The 19,108-nt window shown below is 40.7% G+C and overlaps 1 protein-coding gene across 1 annotated transcript; it reads right to left on the reverse strand.

Annotated features, from left to right (window-relative positions):
- Nucleotides 1-4,511: 4,511 nt before the first annotated feature.
- PRSS35 (serine protease 35) lies at nucleotides 4,512-18,616 on the reverse strand. Its single transcript, XM_019442754.2, has 2 exons — nucleotides 18,014-18,616; nucleotides 4,512-7,345 (listed from the first exon to the last, which is right to left on the reverse strand). The coding sequence occupies exons 1-2, from the start codon at nucleotides 18,022-18,024 to the stop codon at nucleotides 6,085-6,087; spliced, it is 1,272 nt and encodes a 423-aa protein (XP_019298299.2). The 5' UTR covers nucleotides 18,025-18,616; the 3' UTR covers nucleotides 4,512-6,084.
- Between the last annotated feature and the right edge of the window lie 492 nt (nucleotides 18,617-19,108).

Below are 19,108 nucleotides of genomic sequence, written 5' to 3' on the forward strand. Positions count from 1 at the left end.
AACATTCAAAATGCACAAATATTTTAGCAGTTAAGGATGTTGGGGGTTTGATAAAATATTTGGGAAAGATACTTTTCTTGACTTTTGAGATTAGAATTTCGTTGGAGCATAAAAACAAGTCAATTATGTAAACCACTGACGTTTCTCTTCTTTTAAACAAGACTGTAATTCTTTTTTAAATGTGTTAAGCTTTTTGGATAAAAATCTTTCTACAGTGTAATGCCTTCCAAAACTCATTCTGAATATAGCTAAATGTAATATTGATCATGTAATCATCATTATAAATATGCCATATATTGGTATGTCTTCACAGGCCAGTGTGTTCCCATAGCTAACTTCCCCAAAGCTCAATAGCTCCACATGACTATAATTCTGTAGTTTTTATACCTTTTTTAAAAGTCCTTTAGTAGTTTTCCTGCATCCTTCTTTCTGTCAGGCTGTCCCTTCTTGTGACTGCTATAGACTTGCCTTGGCAGCTGCCTTCTAACTGTAATTTGAGAAATCAGATTACCAAATTTGTTCATATTATTGTTCAGATTATTCAGATTCATGTCACGCATGTTTGACATAATATTTTTTGTGACGTTTTAGACATTTGAAATTACCTGCAAAGGAAATTCTAGAAAACAGATATTAATTGCATGGCATATTACAAATTACTGATGAAATTAAGAGTAAAATATATAGAAGAGTAAGGAACTGCATGGTTACCAGACTAAGAGCCTAGAGGAAGTTTCCAAAGTCTATATTCAGCTGTTTGAGCTGTTTCTGAAGTATTCCCTTTAATCTATGCCACATGTGTGAAACTATACACACGTTTTCCATTTATGGATAGATAGAGGATTTCAATAACATAAATGCAAGTTTAAGTATTAGTAAAGCATTTACAAGTATAGATAGAAATAGCCTCAGTTTGGTAAAACCACACTGGAAGGCAATAATGGGTCATATGATCATGTTGATTGCAACGTATTCTAGGTAGTCTGCTTGTCCCCAGTGCTTGATAAAAGTAAATGGATTTTAAGGTGTTATTGGAAATGTTTATTTATTTACTTTTTATTTTATTTTATTTTTTATTTTAGAGAGAGAGCGTGCAAGTGGGGGAGGGAGGCAGAGAAAGAAAGAATCTTAAGTAGGCTCCATTCTCAGCACAAGCCCAAGGTGGGGCTTGATCCCAGGACCCTGGGATCATGACCTGAGCTGAAATCAAGAGTCAGATGCTCAACCGACTGAGCCACCCAGGCACCGTGGAAAATTTTATTTTATTTTATTTTATTTTTTATTTTTGAAAATTTTAAATACTACTAAAGCAAAAAGATTTTGGGGGAAAATTTTGAGGCTGAGATGATCTGATTAAACGTTTACATGGAGATTGAGAGGATAAGGAGTACTACAGGGGCCTGGCTCCTGTCAGTTTGTAGGCACTTTTATCCAGAAACACGCACATCAGTCAGTAGGGAATATGGCAAATATCTGATTCCGTAAGTGCCATGCTACAGTATTCCAATAATAAAATTATTATTACAAATAAACATTCCATTGTTTAAATATGTAGCTATATCTTTAGTGCAATATACAATTAACATGATACCTCCAGTTTTTGAAGCACCGTCACATAGCACAAAGTAATACCCTGAAAGACGAAGCCTCAAGGTACAGTTGGTGATATTCCTTAGCATGTATTGATCACCTTCTCTGTGCCAGGTTTGAACACTTGAGGTGATGATGATGAAAGTGGTGAGAATGATGTTGGTTGGCTTAAGCTGCTGCTCATACCCTTTGCCTAGTTCCTGTGGTGACTGGTGTCTGTGAGGTTTCCTGAGCCTGGCACAAGGTGTAACTTGTGGCTTTTGAATGGACCCCTGTTGTGGACAGTGTTCCCCCACCCCAAATTCATGGTATTTGGAAATGGGGTCTTAGCACGGTAATTGGATTTAGGTGAGGTCATCAAGGTGGGGCCCTTATAATGAGATTATATCCTTATAAGAGACACCAAAGAGCTCGTTTGCATTTTCTCTTGACTGTTCACAAAGAAGAGGTCATGTGAGTCCACAGCAAGATGGTATCCAGCAAAATTTCTGTTGTTTAAGCCACGCAGTCTATGGCATTTTGTTACCACAGCCCAGCTAAGACAACACCTCACCTGCAAGTGAAACAAACTAGCCTAGATTTGGATCACAGGTTAAGTTGGCTGCCATGCTCTAGACAGTTGAACTAAACAATCAAACTGCCAGTTATTAAATACAGAAAGAAGTAGACAAGGAAGTTCCCTCCCTGGGCTTTATTTGTGAGTAGGGCAGGAAACCATCTAAGAGGTTTCCCCCCTCAGTTAAATAGTGGCTCAATAAAGAATCGTGAATCCATCCATAACTCACCTCATCTGACGAGAAAAAGATTTCACGATCAATTAGACCCAATCTCCCAAGTATCTTTTGAACCTAATGGTTAGGGCGTTAATGAAAGAGCAATTCTAGCTGGGGGGAGGGGGGGGAATATATATATATATATATATATAATATTCTTCCATTAATTAATTGGAAATGTTTACTAACATAAAACTAGTTTCTAAGCCTTAGCAGATAATCTTTAAAATCAGTAGCCAAAATATAATCATGAGAGGGACATCACATTAAAGAATAATGATGCTGGGGCGCCTGGGTGGCTCAGTCGGTTAAGCGTCCGACTTCGGCTCAGGTCACGATCTCGCGGTCCGGGAGTTCGAGCCCCACGTCGGGCTCTGTGCTGACCGCTCGGAGCCTGGAGCCTGGAGCCTGTTTCAGATTCTGTGTCTCCCTCTCTCTCTGACCCTCCCCCGTTCATGCTCTGTCTCTCCCTATCTCAAAAATAAATAAACGTTAAAAAAAAAAATTTAAGAATAATGATGCTATTTCCAGGCTATTTATAGCTATAGATCCTCATCCTTGTAATCCTTGTGCTTGGTTCAGTTGCCTTACCCCAATATACTTAATTAAGGCTCACAGTTTACTTTTGATGAGTAAACACCCAATTTGCCAGCCAAAGAATTGAGTCAAAGAATTGAGTAATTGAAATGTGAAGATGGGGATAAAATGCAAGATAAGCCATATAATTTTTGTACAATGTAGCAAACTGAACTAATAATTTTTAAAAGTTAAATTCCTGACTTAATTTTAATAACTAATCAATATTTAGGTGGTAAAAAGTTTTTATTACTGGACAACTACTTGAATGGAGTGCTGTGGATGGAAATTAAAATCTAAATTTTGGAGTTAAACTAAATGATCTTTATGGTCTCTTCTAATTCTGAGATTCTTTCTATGAAAAAAGAATTTCAAAGAATTCTTTGATCTAAAAATATAAAAGGTAATGATTTGTCTGGAACTCTGGTCTTGTTCGTACATACATTTAAATCTTTTTTCAAAGAAAACATTTGGGGAGCACTTGGGTGGCTCAGTTAGTTTAAGTGTCCGATTCTTGGTTTCAGCTCAGGTCATGATCTTGAGGTTCGTAGTTCAAGCCCATGTCCGGCTCCATGCTCAAAGTGCAGAGCCTGCTTAGGATTCTCTCTCTCCTCTCTCTCTGCCCCTCCCCACTTGCTGTCTCTCTCTCTCTCTCTCTCTCTCTCTCTCTCTCTCTCTCTCAAAATAAATACACTTAAAAAATAAAAAATTAAAATTAAAAAACACATTTGGAATTTAAATAAGCACATCAAAAAAGGAAAAAAAGAAATGTCTCTTCTGCCCACACACTCATCCATTTGAGCAAGAAAAAAACAAATAAAATGAAATACATTATTTGGGTAAAGAAAAAAACTTCACGATTTTTACTGTAGTTATTTGAGCTCAATCGTTGATAAGTTTCTTCAAGCAGAAGGTCACTATAGTCCTTTGCACACAGCAGACATCATATGTGTGCATGAATGTATTTCTTCAGCCAAGTGAATTCGATTTAATTTTCTATTTCAAGTCTGATAAGCATGACAGGGAAAGTATGTGCATTACAACCTTCTGAGTAATGTAGTATACTTTAGTGGTCCTAAATAGGTCATATAAGACTCATGATTCACTTGGAAAATGGAAGAGAACAAAATAAATCTCTGCAAATAAAATAAGCTAAATTTTACAGTTTTGAAAAGTATAATGATCTTAGGGAAATTATATGTATTCAGAATTTAAGCTTAAGCTCTAAACGATTGATACCAAGCACCCTAAATTACTCTGAACTGAATCAAATCCCAAGAAGTATTCCCTAAGAATCAAAGATGAAGATTGTGTGTTTGCAAACACATAAGTGTGCAAAAATCACGTTGAAACACTTTCCGTTGCAGTGATCATATAGATGTTTCCCCAAAAAAGATTGCATCAAAACTTTTGAGTCAATAGCCCTATTCCCCTGGCACCAAGGATAAAATCCTGCTTGGTGAAATGCATTCAGAATTAAATAAAATCTTTTTTTTAAATAAATGACACATTTTAATATTTCCTGAAACCCTGTATATACATATATACAGATACAATAAGAGTTATGATTGATTATTTTTTTAAATTTTTATTGAATGATTTTTAAACAGATTCACACCATAAAAGTATGTATACTCGTATTAAATTCCAGGTATTTTGGACAACATTCATAAAATCACCTTTTATCATAACCTAATCCAATATTCTTTTGCATACTAATCAAGGGTATAACTCCCCATTCTCTTAAAAAAAATAATAGGTAAAATAAATTTTGACTGCAGCAGAATCAATGACTTAGGTGAGTCATGAGAAAAAGGAATGTGTGCCGTAGAAACTGCCAAAAATAGCAGACCAGAAATTAGGCCTGCCATTCCCGAATTTTATGGTGTGCTCAACAGCAAATCACTACAACCCTTTCAACATAATGGCCTGAACTAACCCCCTTTTACAACGATTCAGCAAAATATCTGCTCATTCAAGAAATATGTAACTACTCTGTGTTGTGCCTGAAGGCAGTCATTGGATTCTGTCTGCTCAGGCGGCCATGGTGGCCGGAAGGAGTGTACAGCCTTGGTCCCTAATGAAAATAATCAGAACCTCCTTTTAAAAATTGTATTTGTAAATTATATTCATTTTTAGGGATATATCTAAAATTATTAGGCAGAGAAATAGCCAAAATAATATGTGTATGGCTCTATTAAGAAAGCTGAGATCTGTCATGTCAATGGGAAAAAGATTCTCTATTGAAAAAGACTAAATAAAATTCCTTGTCCTAAAACTCTAACACCTCATACACAGAAAACTAGAGCATAAAACGATGAGGCTTTCAATACATGATCATTTGTAACTTTTTAACTGTCTTCCCTCTGCATTCATGAAAAGTCTATGCTTTCAGTATTAAATAAAAACTTGAGATCTTAAAATGTCTCAGCTTCCCTATTTTTTCAACTAGATTTATTTCATAGAACAAAGTATGTCTCTCATTTTTAAATAATAAACACTTCAACTGATATTTTTTAAAGCAGTGAAACAGTTGATAGCTTTGCTTATAAAGTTTGCTGTACCTTGTAATTCTTAAAAAAAAAAAAAAAAATCTAAACCAAAGTTTCTCAGACCCAACAGAAAGCATAATATAAGCACAGAGGGCATGAACTGAATGGGTCCATCTCCAAGTAGTACAAACTATTGTAAGTCATCGTCTCCACCCTGACACTGTCTATGTCTGTATATGCAGTTTCACATTTAATATGCAACCAGCACCCTATTAGATTCTTGTTAGAGTAGGACCCTGAGAATAAGTCCACTGAAAAATCATACTGTGTATAATACCAGTTTGAACTTTTAAAGAGTGACTAATTTTAAGAAGGCAGAGAGAAACAAAAGACTTCCCACAAATGATACTTATCACTATGTAAAAGAAGAATATATACTTGACATTGAGGTGCCCGTCTAGTTTCAGTATTTGTACCTAAGTATTTTTTAAACATATGAAAAGCTTCTAATTTTGAAAAGGTAAATTTATAAAAATGTTGAATTGTTATTGATAGGGTTCAAGTCCGGGCATAACCTATGAAGTGATCTTGCTACCATAATAACTGGTTTGCTCCGCGATTTAGGTAATCCATTGACTCGTTTCAGATTTCCATCAGCCGTAAGTACAGTTGGCATTATCTCCATGAATCCAGAGGCAAATCTGGGCATACTTGAGGGGAGTGATGCGCACCGCCACATTGTAGTCCTTCTGAACGCCATGGACATCCACCCACTGGTGGCCTGAATAGACCGCAATGATTTTGCGTTTCCAGTTCTTTTTGTCTGGTTCTTTCAGACGAAGATAGACCCCAGAACCAGTGGAGCCCGACTCAGCATCACAGTATTGATAGAGGAGATCATTGGATTCATCAGACACACTACAAAACCGGTAGACTAATTGATCTGCCCTATCACGATCAAATCCTGAGAAGTGGATCATTCCTCCAGGCAGCTTCTTGATGGTTGGACTGATTCCTAGTTCCATATATTTCTTTTTATGAGGGCGCTTCAATTCCAGAAGAGCATAGTCATAGTCCAAAGCGGCTTCCCCTCTCCCTCCTCTAGCCCACCCTTTGGGGATGTGGGTATTCTTGACCCGGGTCCATTGGAAGGAGGGCTTCCCCTCAGCAACTCTCTGGCCCCGACCAGATTCCTTTCTTCTTCTTCTTCCAGCCTTGTCTCTCTCCAGATTCACCTTGGTACCTTCTCTCTTGTCACCACCATTCGCCTCTCTCCTGCTCCTCTTAGAACCTCTACGTTTCTTGCCACCACCCTTATTTCTCATCTTCAACAACCCTACCCTTAGCTTTTTACTCCCTTTGATGTAGTCGTTTCCATCATGCACACAGTGGGCCGCTGTTAGAACGTGGCTGGGGGAAATGAGGATACCACTGCAGCCTGTGGAGAGCTTCACAGCTGTATTGAAAGGGAAATTGGTTAAGAACCTTTTGTCCAAGATGCTGAACCTGCTGTCTGTGCCATAAACCTGCCTTCTCCTCCTCACCAGTGCTCCTTTTGTGGTGATATTCTGAGTTGGCTCAAGGAGCACATCTTGGACTTTCACTCTAGTCAGGGTTCTGGTGCCATTCTCAAAGACAGTCTCATAGGAAAGAGAGTCTTCCAGATCAGAAAGGCTGGGAGCTGGGAGTTCTTTCTGGCATTCAATGCCACACACTCTATCTAGCACCATCTTAGTATCTGCCTTGAAGGTGGGGCTGGTGAGACGGAAAGTCCTTTCACTGACAACCCGGGGTATTTTTCTCAAGTGCCACATAAAATCCTGTTCCATTTCAGATCCATCAGTGAGGGTCCACCCGAGGGTGAAAAATATCCAACAAAATAGCACGTTTTCCATTTTGTTCTTCTCTTTTGTCCTTAAAAATATAAAGAGAAGGTGACGCTTTATAAGGTTCTCTTTTTAAATATGTTACTTATCATTTCATTTAGGCCTTGAGTCTTAAATGTACCATCACCACCAAATAGTCCTTATTTTCACGGTACTTCAATTTTGCTGAGATTAGATAAACACCCTGCTAGAAGGTGCACACAAACTTCCAAAATTAGTAAACTGTATTTCACCCCACCTTCTTTGCACCAGGCCTAACCCACCTCCCCCCACCCCCACCTGCCATTTCTGCCTCTACCTCCCAGACAGCCCAATGCATGGGACGGTAAGATGGGGTGACAAACTGTGGTCCCTTATTGCCTGAGCCACACTCTCCCTCCCTAGGTCTCCTACAACATTATTTCCAGATGATTTAGAAATAAAGGTAGCAGCAGATGTCATGCTCTTCCCCCTGCACTTCGCTCTTTAAGAGCAAGGATCATAAATTCCTCATCTCTAGAGTATAATTGCCTAGCACAGGGCTCAAACAATGTTCATTTGAATACACTGAATTCCCTTAAACCATGGTTTGCTGACCAAACTCACTGATGGTGCAATGTGCCATGCGTTTTTTAAAAAGCTGTGCTTGGGGGCGCCTGGGTGGCTTGGTCGGTTAAGCATCCGACTTCGGCTCAGGTCATGATCTCACGGTCCGTGAGTTCGAGCCCCACGTCGGGCTCTGTGCTGACCGCTCGGAGCCTGGAGCCTGCTTCAGATTCTGTGTCTCCCTCTCTCTCTGCCCCTCCCCTGTTCATGCTCTGTCTCTCTCTGTCTCAAAAATAAAAATAAACGTTAAAATTAAAAAAAAAAAAAAAAGCTGTGCTTGGAACTACCATCTAAGCAAAGTAATGTACAAAAATGCTTCACAGTAGAAGCTTACTGTGTATTAAAATTAGTTGCAAGAATTTAAGGCGGTGGTTCTGAATTTGCCACTTGGGGGAACATGATCCTGATTAACTATAGTCCCTTTTATCGTTAGTTTCATCATCTAAGAGCAGTGCTTTTGTGTTAAACATCTTTTAAGTTTTCAGTACTTTATACATTATATAATACCTCTTCTGTTGTCTACATCTTCTTGCCCTCTTTTCCTGCTTCTCTAGGCTCCCTGGTATGTAAATCTATTTCATCAAATTGATGTTTGTCAGTTTTCATTTGTGTGGGTAGGAGACAGTGGTGGCATTCTTTACAGCAGCAATTTTGAACTTCTAGGTCACTATTATTCGTGACCTATGCTCCACGTGTATTTTAACTAATCGTTAAAATACCAAGGCTCACCGTATGCTATTCATTTTATAGAAAACCAGATGATTCAAGGTTAGATTATTCCTACAATACCTTTACCCTCAGTGCTTTCTGATGAGCTTTATTTTATTTTTTTTCATGGAAAAGAAACTAATGAGAAATATTAGGAATGGCCCACAACCCAGGGCACATTATGAGATCCTGTGCACTGCCATGAGAAGCAAAAATTGTCTCTGAGGCAGGGTTGAATATGGGCATCTCTTGACATGAGAGTTCATTTTGCCATACGTAAGTAGAGAAGTTTGTTAACACACTAATAACATTCTTTTGATAGAACAGAAATGCATACTACATGAGCCATTTTACTGTTTAAGCATGATATATTCAGTGAAACATGACATAATTCATTTGTTTCATCATATATTTGAACACATTAAGCAAATTTAGAATACCATGATTTGGTATCAGCAAAATTACATTGAAGTTTTGCAATTTCATTTTTTTATCTGCCCATACTTGACTGCTGAGTAATGATAATTCAGGTTAATATTAGGCTGTTTTGTTTGCTAAATAGCTTGCAGTTTATTTTGGAGAGAGGGCATTCTTCTGTACACAGTGATGGGTATCATCAAAAAATCAATAACGAACATTGTTCAGAAAAACTCCACACTCAGTCACAATATTTTCTAATCATCCGCATGGCAAATGTCACTTTATACAAAGTAGTAATTATATTGGTAATTATTTTGTTGAGCCAGTTAGTATTTTCTTTTGTTATAATTTTCACAATGAGTATCTCACTTTGTCAATTTTATTTAATTCAGTTGGAGTGAAAAGGGCTGACAACTCAGTAAACCTATTGAGGCCTTGAAATCATGTTTAAGTGGGTAGTTCCCATGATGAAAAATTACGCCTTTGCCTTTAAAAAAAAAAATGCTAAAATCAGAGACCTATTTGCTGCCTCTAGGCCTAACAACAGAGCAAAATAGACTATTTTAAAAATGTATGTAGGGGCGCCTGGGTGGCTCAGTTGGTTAAATGCCCAACTCTTGATTCTGGCTCAGGTCATGATCTAACGGTTTGTGAGACTGAGCCCCATGTAGGGCTCTGTGTTGAGCATGGAGCCTGCTTGGGATTTTTTGTCTCCCTCTTTCTCTGCCCCTCCCCCATTTGCACACACACATACATGCATGTGCATGTGCTCTCTCTCCTCTCAAAATAAATAAACATTTAGAAAACTGTGTGTGTATTTGATATTATCTACTTGATTCTTAGCAAAATTTCAATCAAGGAAATTTTTTAGTGTGGGAAAAATAATTTTTAAAAATTGGGTTTTTTTTTTCATTTAGTCCTTAATGACAAAAGCTGTCCATTGTGAACTTAATATAAGAATACACCAAAGACAGAACATCAAATATCCATGTTGAGAAATAAAAAGAATCACTCTGTACATTTTAACAGTTGATACTAATTATCTAAGGAGTAAAAATGTGTGAAAGGCATTCCTAGGCAAAACAGAAGACATCTAAGTCATGGTACCATGATATTGTTTCTCCAGTCCAGTTAGGTTTGTTTTTGTTTTTTTTTCTTTTGACTGCTATTTAATCTTGTCTTACAACTAAAGCTAGTTAGGGATTAGAAAGGCAGAATGCAAATATTAAATGATAATTGACAAGATGATCTTTTGCTACACAGATCATTGAACTAGAGTAGTAAGCTCAAATATAGAAGTTCATCTACTCTTTACCAAACAAAACATGCACCTTGTGCCATAATTCTCTAGGCAGACTTTTAAGAAAGCCCCATGTAATGGCAACTTATATGTGTCAACTTGACTAGTTGGTACTAGGGTACCCAGATGTTTGGTCAAACATTATTCTGGGTGCATCCGTGAAGGTGTTTCTGGAAGAGAGTAGCATTCAAATTGGTAGACTGAGAAAAGCAGACTTCCCTTCTGAATGTGGGTGGGTCTCATCCAATCAGTTGAAGGTCTGTATAGAACAAAAAAGGTTGACCCTCCTGTGAGGAAGAGGGAACGCCTCCTGCCTGACTGCTTTGAGCTGGGACATTGGTATTTTTCCTGCCTTCAAACTCAAAATGAAACATGAACAACTCAAAAGAATGTTATTGGTTTGTTAATAAAATTCCACACTTGTGTATGGCAAAATAAACTCTGTCCTATCAAGGCATGCCCAGATTGCAGTCCCAGACCAGCAGCAGCATCACCTGGGATCTTGTTAAAAATGCTAATTCTCAGGGTCCAACCCAGAGCTACTTTCCACAATTCTCCAGAATCAGAATGGGGGTGGGGGGGAGTGGGAGATGGGGTTCCCAGCTATCCATGTTTTGACCAGCCCTCCAGGAGATTCAGATACTCAGTACAGTCTGAGAACCACTGCAGCGGTAAAGGCCCTGGGGCAGCATCTTGAGCCATACACCAGAAGGCAGCTTTCCCAGGGATGATTGCTTCACCAAGTTTTAAGTGACCTCTACTTCATCTTTGTGAACAACTTTATTCTTGACTTTGCTCTTTTACTATGTCAGCCATTGCCAATATCAAATGGTTCAGCCATTAATAAAGAAAAGATATTCTTTTATATAAGTGATTTAATAATACATCTGAAAATATCCAAATTCAGTGGACTAGTTGGGGAGCAAAAGAGCAAAATGGGTAAAGGGGAATGGGAGGCACAGGCTTCCAGTTACGAAATAAAAGGGGCAGCTTAGGGAATATAGTCGATGGTATAATAGTGCTGTATGGTGACCCATGGTAGCTACACTTCGGGTGAGCATCACCTATGGGGTTGTCAGATCACTATGTTGTACACCAGAAACTAATGTAACATTGTGTGTCAACTCTACTTCAATTAAAAAAAAAATTCAGTAGGCTTGTAAGCAATGCTTCCAACATCTGATGCTACAAATTATAAGACAGCATGGATTTGCCAGCCCTGTCTGGTGCCCTTTGAGGGAGCCCTGCTACAGTGCACCGCAGGAATAAAAGCTATGCCCACATCTATCCTTGGGCATGGGAAGGGCAGAGCCTTGAAATACAACCTCAGAATCACAGTAATAAGAGGACATGAATTCAGTTAGCCTGTCCAATTTGGCCTGTAATTTAAAATTGGACAAATGTTTAAGGACACTTTCTTTTGGAAAATCTAAGTTTGCCTTTGTGGTAAAGTGTCAGTGTAAGGTAAATGATAGCTCTTACTGATAGAACAATCCATGGTTCAGTGGACAACACATCCACATGTGCCCATCATCCAAAAAGCACCAACTCATTGATCTAAAGAGACACAGTCCCAACTGGTAGGGCAGCCATAACATTTTGAAAGCTTTAGTGTCCAGTGTCTTCCCTCCTCCTCCTCCTTTTTCCTGTTTCCCATTATAACTGTGACCTTCACTGTCACTTTCCAGATGCCTTGGATTTGGGGCTTCAAATACCAGTTCTGGTTAGCAAAAGTGAGGTTGCAGCCTTGACTCTCCACCATGAGTCAGTGTACACACAGTAGATTATGGGTTGGATCATGGAGACAAACGGAGTGGAAGGGAATCAGGGGAGGAGCAAGAATCAGGCTTTGTAGAAAAATTCTCACCGATGGAGTAGATATTACTTCACACTTGTTCTTGGTCCAGATTAATAGCAATGACCACATGAAACTCGAGAGAGAACTTACTATCACCCTCTGTTTGCTTATGCTTTCTTAGACCTGTGATGGCTAACGTATTTGGAATCCTGGAGCAACCGTCCAGCGGAGTGGTTATGTGTATAGACCAGGGAGTAAGAACACTTGGGCTGAGTCTCATCTTGACCACGTATTAGACATATGAATTTGGGCAGTTCACTATGCTCAGTTTCAGCGTCCTCATTTGCAAAGTGGGGAGAACAGTAATCTCTCCCTCATAACGTAATCATGGAGATTAAACAAGATGGTATATCCAAAGAATGATCTGTAAGCCCAGAGCACAGTAAAGCAGTCAATAATAGGTTCTTTTATAATTATTACTCTAATGGCTGAATGACTATCACTTTAAAATAGTTTATTACATAAGCCACAGCTATAACACTCCTACTTTTCTAAAACTAAACAAATATATATATATTTTTTTATTTCAGAAGAGTTTCAGACACACTCTCAAACTCCCCTTTTCTTTGTTTTGTTTGCTATGTTTTTTGTTCAAGGACAGCTACATTTTAGAGACTTCCCACATGAATGCTTTCCTAATTACTCATGTCTGTGAATATCTGTGGCTTTGTAATATATTTTTCTCAGAGCTATTAAACTTAAGTGTGATTAAACATTACCCAGCCACAGAACACTCGAATTGCATTTCCTGTGTCTTATTTATAGCCTGGATCTACATTAGGAATTCTAGAATGGCATCAGGCCCTCAGCTTAAAAAGAAACAGGGTCAATGTCAAAATAATTACTACAAGGGAGCAGTTTACCGTGAAATAAAAACCTAACCTTTTGAGCGAGTCTATCTATAGTGTATAGAATTTTACTATGGCATGACATAATTATATTCTAGGATTCAGTTTCTCTTCTGTTGTTTCGTTTTGTTTTGTTTACCTGGAGAAGTGTATAGTTTAGCTTAAGTAGGTAGGTGGATTAATGAAAGATTAGATGATTGGTCACTGTATTAAATATTTCACATGAAATATTTTTCCTGCCTGTGAAAATAAGGATGCTGACTTACCGTCAAGAATCTGCACCAAGTTACCTTCCCTCACCAGGTAAGAGATTCTCACTTACTCAGGCCTGTGTTTGCATCGGCCCCTTGCTATGTATGGTGATATTGGTGACATAGTTGTCCAAACTCAAGTGTATACCACACTGCCAGGGAACATAATTTTGCATTAACCTGTCAAACATTTTCTATGGGTAGTGTGGGTCAGGCACTGCTCAGATCAAAGACCTTGGAGGGCCAACACCAATGTCGACCTAATGTGTGTGCTAGGACACAGAAATGATCACATACCCACTTTTTTACAACATGCCTGTGCCGTATTTAGCCATCCATGATTCCAACCACCTGCCCCTCCCAACAGCACTGCCTACATTTACACACTACATAGACGCGAAAATGCGCATGTCCGTCTTCTCTCCTCCCCTACTTTCACCCCCACCTACCCAGTGGAAGACTGACACACAACAGGTGTGAAGATTGACACACAACAGGGAGTCACTGGGGCCCGGCCCAGATGCTCTCAATAACTGCAGAGAGTAGTGCTGGTTTGGGCAAAAGGCCACGGCAAGAGGGGAAGGGTATTACCAGGGAGAACAAGCAGGTGTGCAGAGGGCATGACACAGGTCACCTTGGGGAGATCACGTTTAAAAGCTTTAACAGTCACTTTCACCAACTGGGAGAGATGCAGGGGAGAATGGGGATTCTGTAAAGTCTAAATTCCTTGCCTCCCGGAGGCCCTCACCTAATGTCACTCCCTGACTGGAACACGGAATGGAGGCCACATTTAAGTTACAACATGGGGCTCCTGGGTGGCTCAGTCGGTTGGGTGTCTGACTTCAGCTCAGGTCACGATCTCTCCATCTGTGAATTTGAGCCCAGCGTCAGGCTGGTGCTGACAGCTCAGAGCCTGGAGCCTGCTTCGGATTCTGTGTCTCCCTCTCTCTGCCCCTCCCCTGCTCATGCCTCCCTCCCTCTCTCTCTCTCTCTCTCAAAAGTAAATAAACATTAAAAAAAACTAAGTTACAAAGTATATGGGATCACAGTGATGAGAAAGTAACCGTGTTAGCGATGGAAGCACGGTGGACAGCAAGAACACAGGTGTTTCAACAATTATGGAGGCAGTGGGCTTTGAGGGCAAACCGACTTGAGTATACTTGTGACTTCCTGGCAGTATGATTCCGTGAAGGTTACTTAACCTCTCCCAACATTATTTCCTACAGTGGTTAAAACACGAATAAAATTTTACGGTAGTTTTGTGAGAAACTAATATGACGTATGTAAGCGTCGTGCCCAGAGCACAGCAAGCACTCACAAATGACAGCAGTTACTACTATTAACATCAAACAATAGGAGTCAAAACATAGGTAGATATTTATAAGGGATTTCATACATCTCCATCTGTCGGGCACCTCACTATGGTATGCCAAATAATGGCTCCCCAAAATGCCGTATCTGAATCCCCAGAAGCCGTGGATATGTTTCTGACATGGTCAAGAAGACTGCAGATGTGATTTGGTGAAGGATTTCGACATGAGGAGATTAGCTGGGATTCTCCAGGTGAGACCCATTCATCACCGGGATCCTTATATGAAGAAGGGTGAAGCTTGACGAGGAGCCGAGAAGACGAGGCAGAGGTCGGAGTGTTGCAGGCCTGCAAGCTAAGGAATGTGGGCGGCCTCTAGAACCCAGAAAGGGTGAGGAAACAAATTCTCTCCTCGAATTCCCAGGAGGAATGCAACCCTGCTGACCCTCTTTAGGCGTCTGGCCTCCAGAACTGTAAGGTAATGTGTTGTTGTTTTAAGTCTCTAAATTTTTGATAATTTTTATAGCAGCAGTAAAGATAAGAGTCTAGTTTTTACAACTGTCTACTCTGGATGTTTAGAAAGAAAGAACAGTAGGGAGTGGTAGAAAGTGGGAAAGAAAGTTTGGTCCAGAGACTAGGACATAAACGGAGATTTTCATTTCATGGAAAATCATACAGTCATGCAGTTTGAGAACTAAAAATAGAAGATCTTATTAAAACTTTATGGTGGCATGGAGCAACGTTGCTAAAGAGAGACAAGAGCTGGAACAGGGTGGAGAAATTTGTTTATTCCACAAAGGCATACTGGGTGCTTACTAGGTTATGCATCATTTCAAAGTTTCTTTCTTTGTTTAAGAATCTCTGCGGTAATCCTCCTGACTTACAGAGCTGGAGTAGAACACTTCTAAGATACCTTTCAGCTCTGAAGTCTCAGATTAAACCACAAATGAGAAACACAAGTAACTTACTCATCGGTGATCTTTGAGAAGCTTCTATTGTTGGTTCCTGGCCTGCTGTCCATACTTCCACCACTAGATGGCAGAACTAGCCTGCTGATGGTGAAGCTAAAGTCCTGAGTTTAAATTGTTTACATTCACTGAGCTATGATACAGAACTTATTTTAAAAGCACGTAGGATTCAGCAGGGGGATAAGTCCAACTGGCTAATAATATACTAAATGGTTGTCACATATGGAATTTATCACATTTAGAAAACCCACCTACAGGCCACAGAGCCTATCCTGATGAACTGAGGGCTGAAGATGCTGTCTACAGCCAGACAATTTTCTGGCAGGTGGTTTTCCAAAAACCATTGTCATGCCAGCACACTTCCACTGTGACCTACAGCACGGCTGAAGAGTCCCCGAAATGTGCTGCAAGTCATTTCAACCCAAAGAAAAAGCTTCAACTTGCCAAATATTTCACATATGTTTATCAAATATTTTATAATCCATTACCAAAGGGTAAGCTCTCCACTGACTCAATGCTGCGAAGAAATGGCAAGAAGTTCATTGACAAAATGCCAATTTCTATTCAAAATATCATACCATAGCACTATTTTCAAGTTTAGATTCAGGAATGGAGACAAAGTAATGTCTGCTTTAAAAATTTGGCAGTACTTGAGGGAAAGGAAGATGGTAAAGTTACACAGTTGATTATTTTACAGTAACCCACAACTTCTGTTTCTCATCACAATAAAAAAAAAATAAAACCGCCCTTTGTTTTTTAGCTATTTTTCCAGGAGATGTACGTTTCGATTCATGTAATGGATATGCGGTGTGTAAATCAACTTTGGGGTGCATGGCACTTTTGGGAGCCCCAAGCAAACACTCTGCTGGCTCTCCCGTACAATGACATAGGAAGTGCACAGCGTATGGCTCCTGACTTATTTTTTATCTTGCAAGTTGGCCTTTGAGACCAAAGAATATATGTAAATGTACCAGGTTCACTACTCATCAGTCTTCGAAGCATCTTACGATCACAATCGTTTCGGCTAATCATGTATCAGTTTAACCTATTTGAAGCTTTGAAAGAAAAATGGGGTTAAGCAAAGTTCTAAAATAACTTTTACACCACTAATTTGATTTTTGCTGTTTCCTAACCTCTCCTCTCCGATTTCTCATCTGCAGAGTTAACTCAGCCTCCAAAATTCCAAGCCTGATCCTACTGTTAAAATCCAGTATGCTTGCCTCGGATATTTGAGCACTGGGCAGAGAAAGATAAATAATTTACTCAATAGGGAAAATTAACTCACATTAGCAGTTGTTTATTTGAACATATAATGAGCACATACTATGTGCCAAGCACTGAGCTAAACAATCTCACATTTAAAAAACATGAAAAAGATTGAGTCTACAGGTTTCCAGGTTGTCTGGAAGAAAAGTGGGCAGCGTATTCATGCCCCGCCTCTTCTTGTACTAAAGGGGCTCCTCTAAGATTTCCTAATAAAAATAAAATTCCACATACTTGGCCACTGCTTTCCAGCCTAGATGTCTTATTTGGCTGGAATGTGTACATTCTCTCTTCTAAATTAAAAACCAGATTCTAGGCATAATTCTCCAAGCAGCAAAATATGACTTTTATAATCCTCTGTAGAGACAAATGCCCTGGGATAAAATGAGAATTAATTTCAGAAGTGAGAAGGGTTAATAAAAGGGGGGAAATACCTACATAGGGCAAGCAGCTTCTTTTCAAATCAATGACAGGGTAAAAAGGTCAAAGGAAGTAGGTGGGAGTGTTTCTACAACTTTGCAAAAAAAAAACTTTATTATTGGAGAACATTTCCCAACTACACAAAAGTAGAGGGAAAGTATAAAAAGGCGGAGAAAAAAGTGTAACCCATGTGCCCATCACCCTGCTTCAATAATTACCAGTATTCTGTCAATCTTGCTTTGTCTATCTACATGCCCCCTCCCCTTTTTTTGGTATTTTAAAACAAGTACAAGACTTTTCCATTTCATTTCACCTTCTCATTTTAAAAATGTTTTTCACTGCTCCTTTTGCTGACCTGTGCAGCCAAGTTGATGAGCTAGAGAGACAGAGGTTCCTAGCTTTCATAGTAACCCTGCCAAAGAGGCTTTCAACCAGAGTAGGCTTTCCAAGAATGGTTTTACACCTTTTTCAATGGCATCTGTTAATAATCATAAAAATAAAGAGGGTCCCCTCTGGTACTGCTTAAGCAGAAAGAATTCCGTTTATAGTCCAATGCAAACACTGTAACTGCTAATATTAAACTGTGCAGAGGCCGGCACACAGAGTTGCCTATTGAGACAGTAGTTTCTTTGAGGACTTAAAGTGCTAAGTTTGATCCATATCCTTAGAGCCCCTCAAAGAAGCTCTCCTCTGGTGGGTCTGCCTTTCTCGCAGAAACTTGCAGATTCTAGGGTTTTGCCCTGTCCGCGGGGGGCTCCGTCCTTACCTGCGAAGCATATTCGGTGCCCGGTGCCCGGGACGCTGCCCAGCTCGACTCAAAGGCCCCCGAGGCGGTCCCAGCGCTGGCGAGGGCGGGCGGGGGCTGCTGCCACGAGCCTCGCGGACCCGCCAGCACCACCAGCGGCTCGTGGCGGAGACTGCGGAGGAGGCCAGAGCTGAGCTGCGCGCCGGTCTGGAGATGGGAGGGGAAAGGGGGCGATGACGCCCGGCCGACGCGGGGTGAGGCGAAGAGGGGGAGGAGGTGGGCAAGAGGAGAAAGAGGGAAGGAGGGAGGGGAAGGAACCCGGACGCTAGGCCCAAGGAGGTGTGTGTGGGTGGGGGGTAGGGTTCCCTGGAGGTGCAGAGCAGACGGGGCAACCTCTCACCCCAGCATCTCTGTCCCCAGAGTGAAATAATGCAGCACCACGAAGAATTCCTGAGTCCATTCACAAGAGATGTCTGTCCGCGTGACACTGTGCATCCCTTGCATAGCCTCAAGAAGAGACTTTAAAGTCGGGGGGAGGGCTGATGGGGGTGCGTGGGAGTTGTTCATCAAATCTCACTTGCCCAGCTCGCCGTCTAGACCCCAGCCATCTAGAAGAACCAGAGCTGTTTCCCCAACCCCAGCCCAAGCCTTCTCTATTGGGGACTTCGCTTCCTGGGACGTATCCCCCCACGGGGCAGTTCGGATTGGCGCCTGCGCCCAGGGTGAGCGCGGCCTCTGTAACTACTCTAGTTCCCGCAGGCGCCCACCCCGGAGTTGGGCTGAGGGGTCCCTCTGAGTGTCCTGTGCCGCCGCCAGGGGGAGAGCGTCAGTTTCCGTCTGTCTCCAGGCTAGCTGGCCTTTACTATTTTCTGAGTTTGTGGTTCTTGCCCACCTCGGTCCTACCAGCATGCTAACCTCGCCCTTTCCCGCTTTCTCTTATGCTCCTCTTTAGCAGACGTGTTCCTTTGGGGTGGGCACCGCGTGCAGAAGGGAGTCTCATTGATTCAACATGTACTGAACTGCTACCGGGTGGCAGGTCTGGGGCAAGATGCACCAATAACAAGAACAAAACCTGGGTCCTGGCTTTCCAAGGAGGGAGGTCAAATAAGTGCACAA

Source organism: Panthera pardus, unplaced genomic scaffold (assembly GCF_024362965.1).
Source record: "Panthera pardus isolate Hobbes unplaced genomic scaffold, ASM2436296v1 HiC_scaffold_17, whole genome shotgun sequence".
NCBI classification, from domain to species: Eukaryota; Metazoa; Chordata; class Mammalia; order Carnivora; family Felidae; genus Panthera; species Panthera pardus.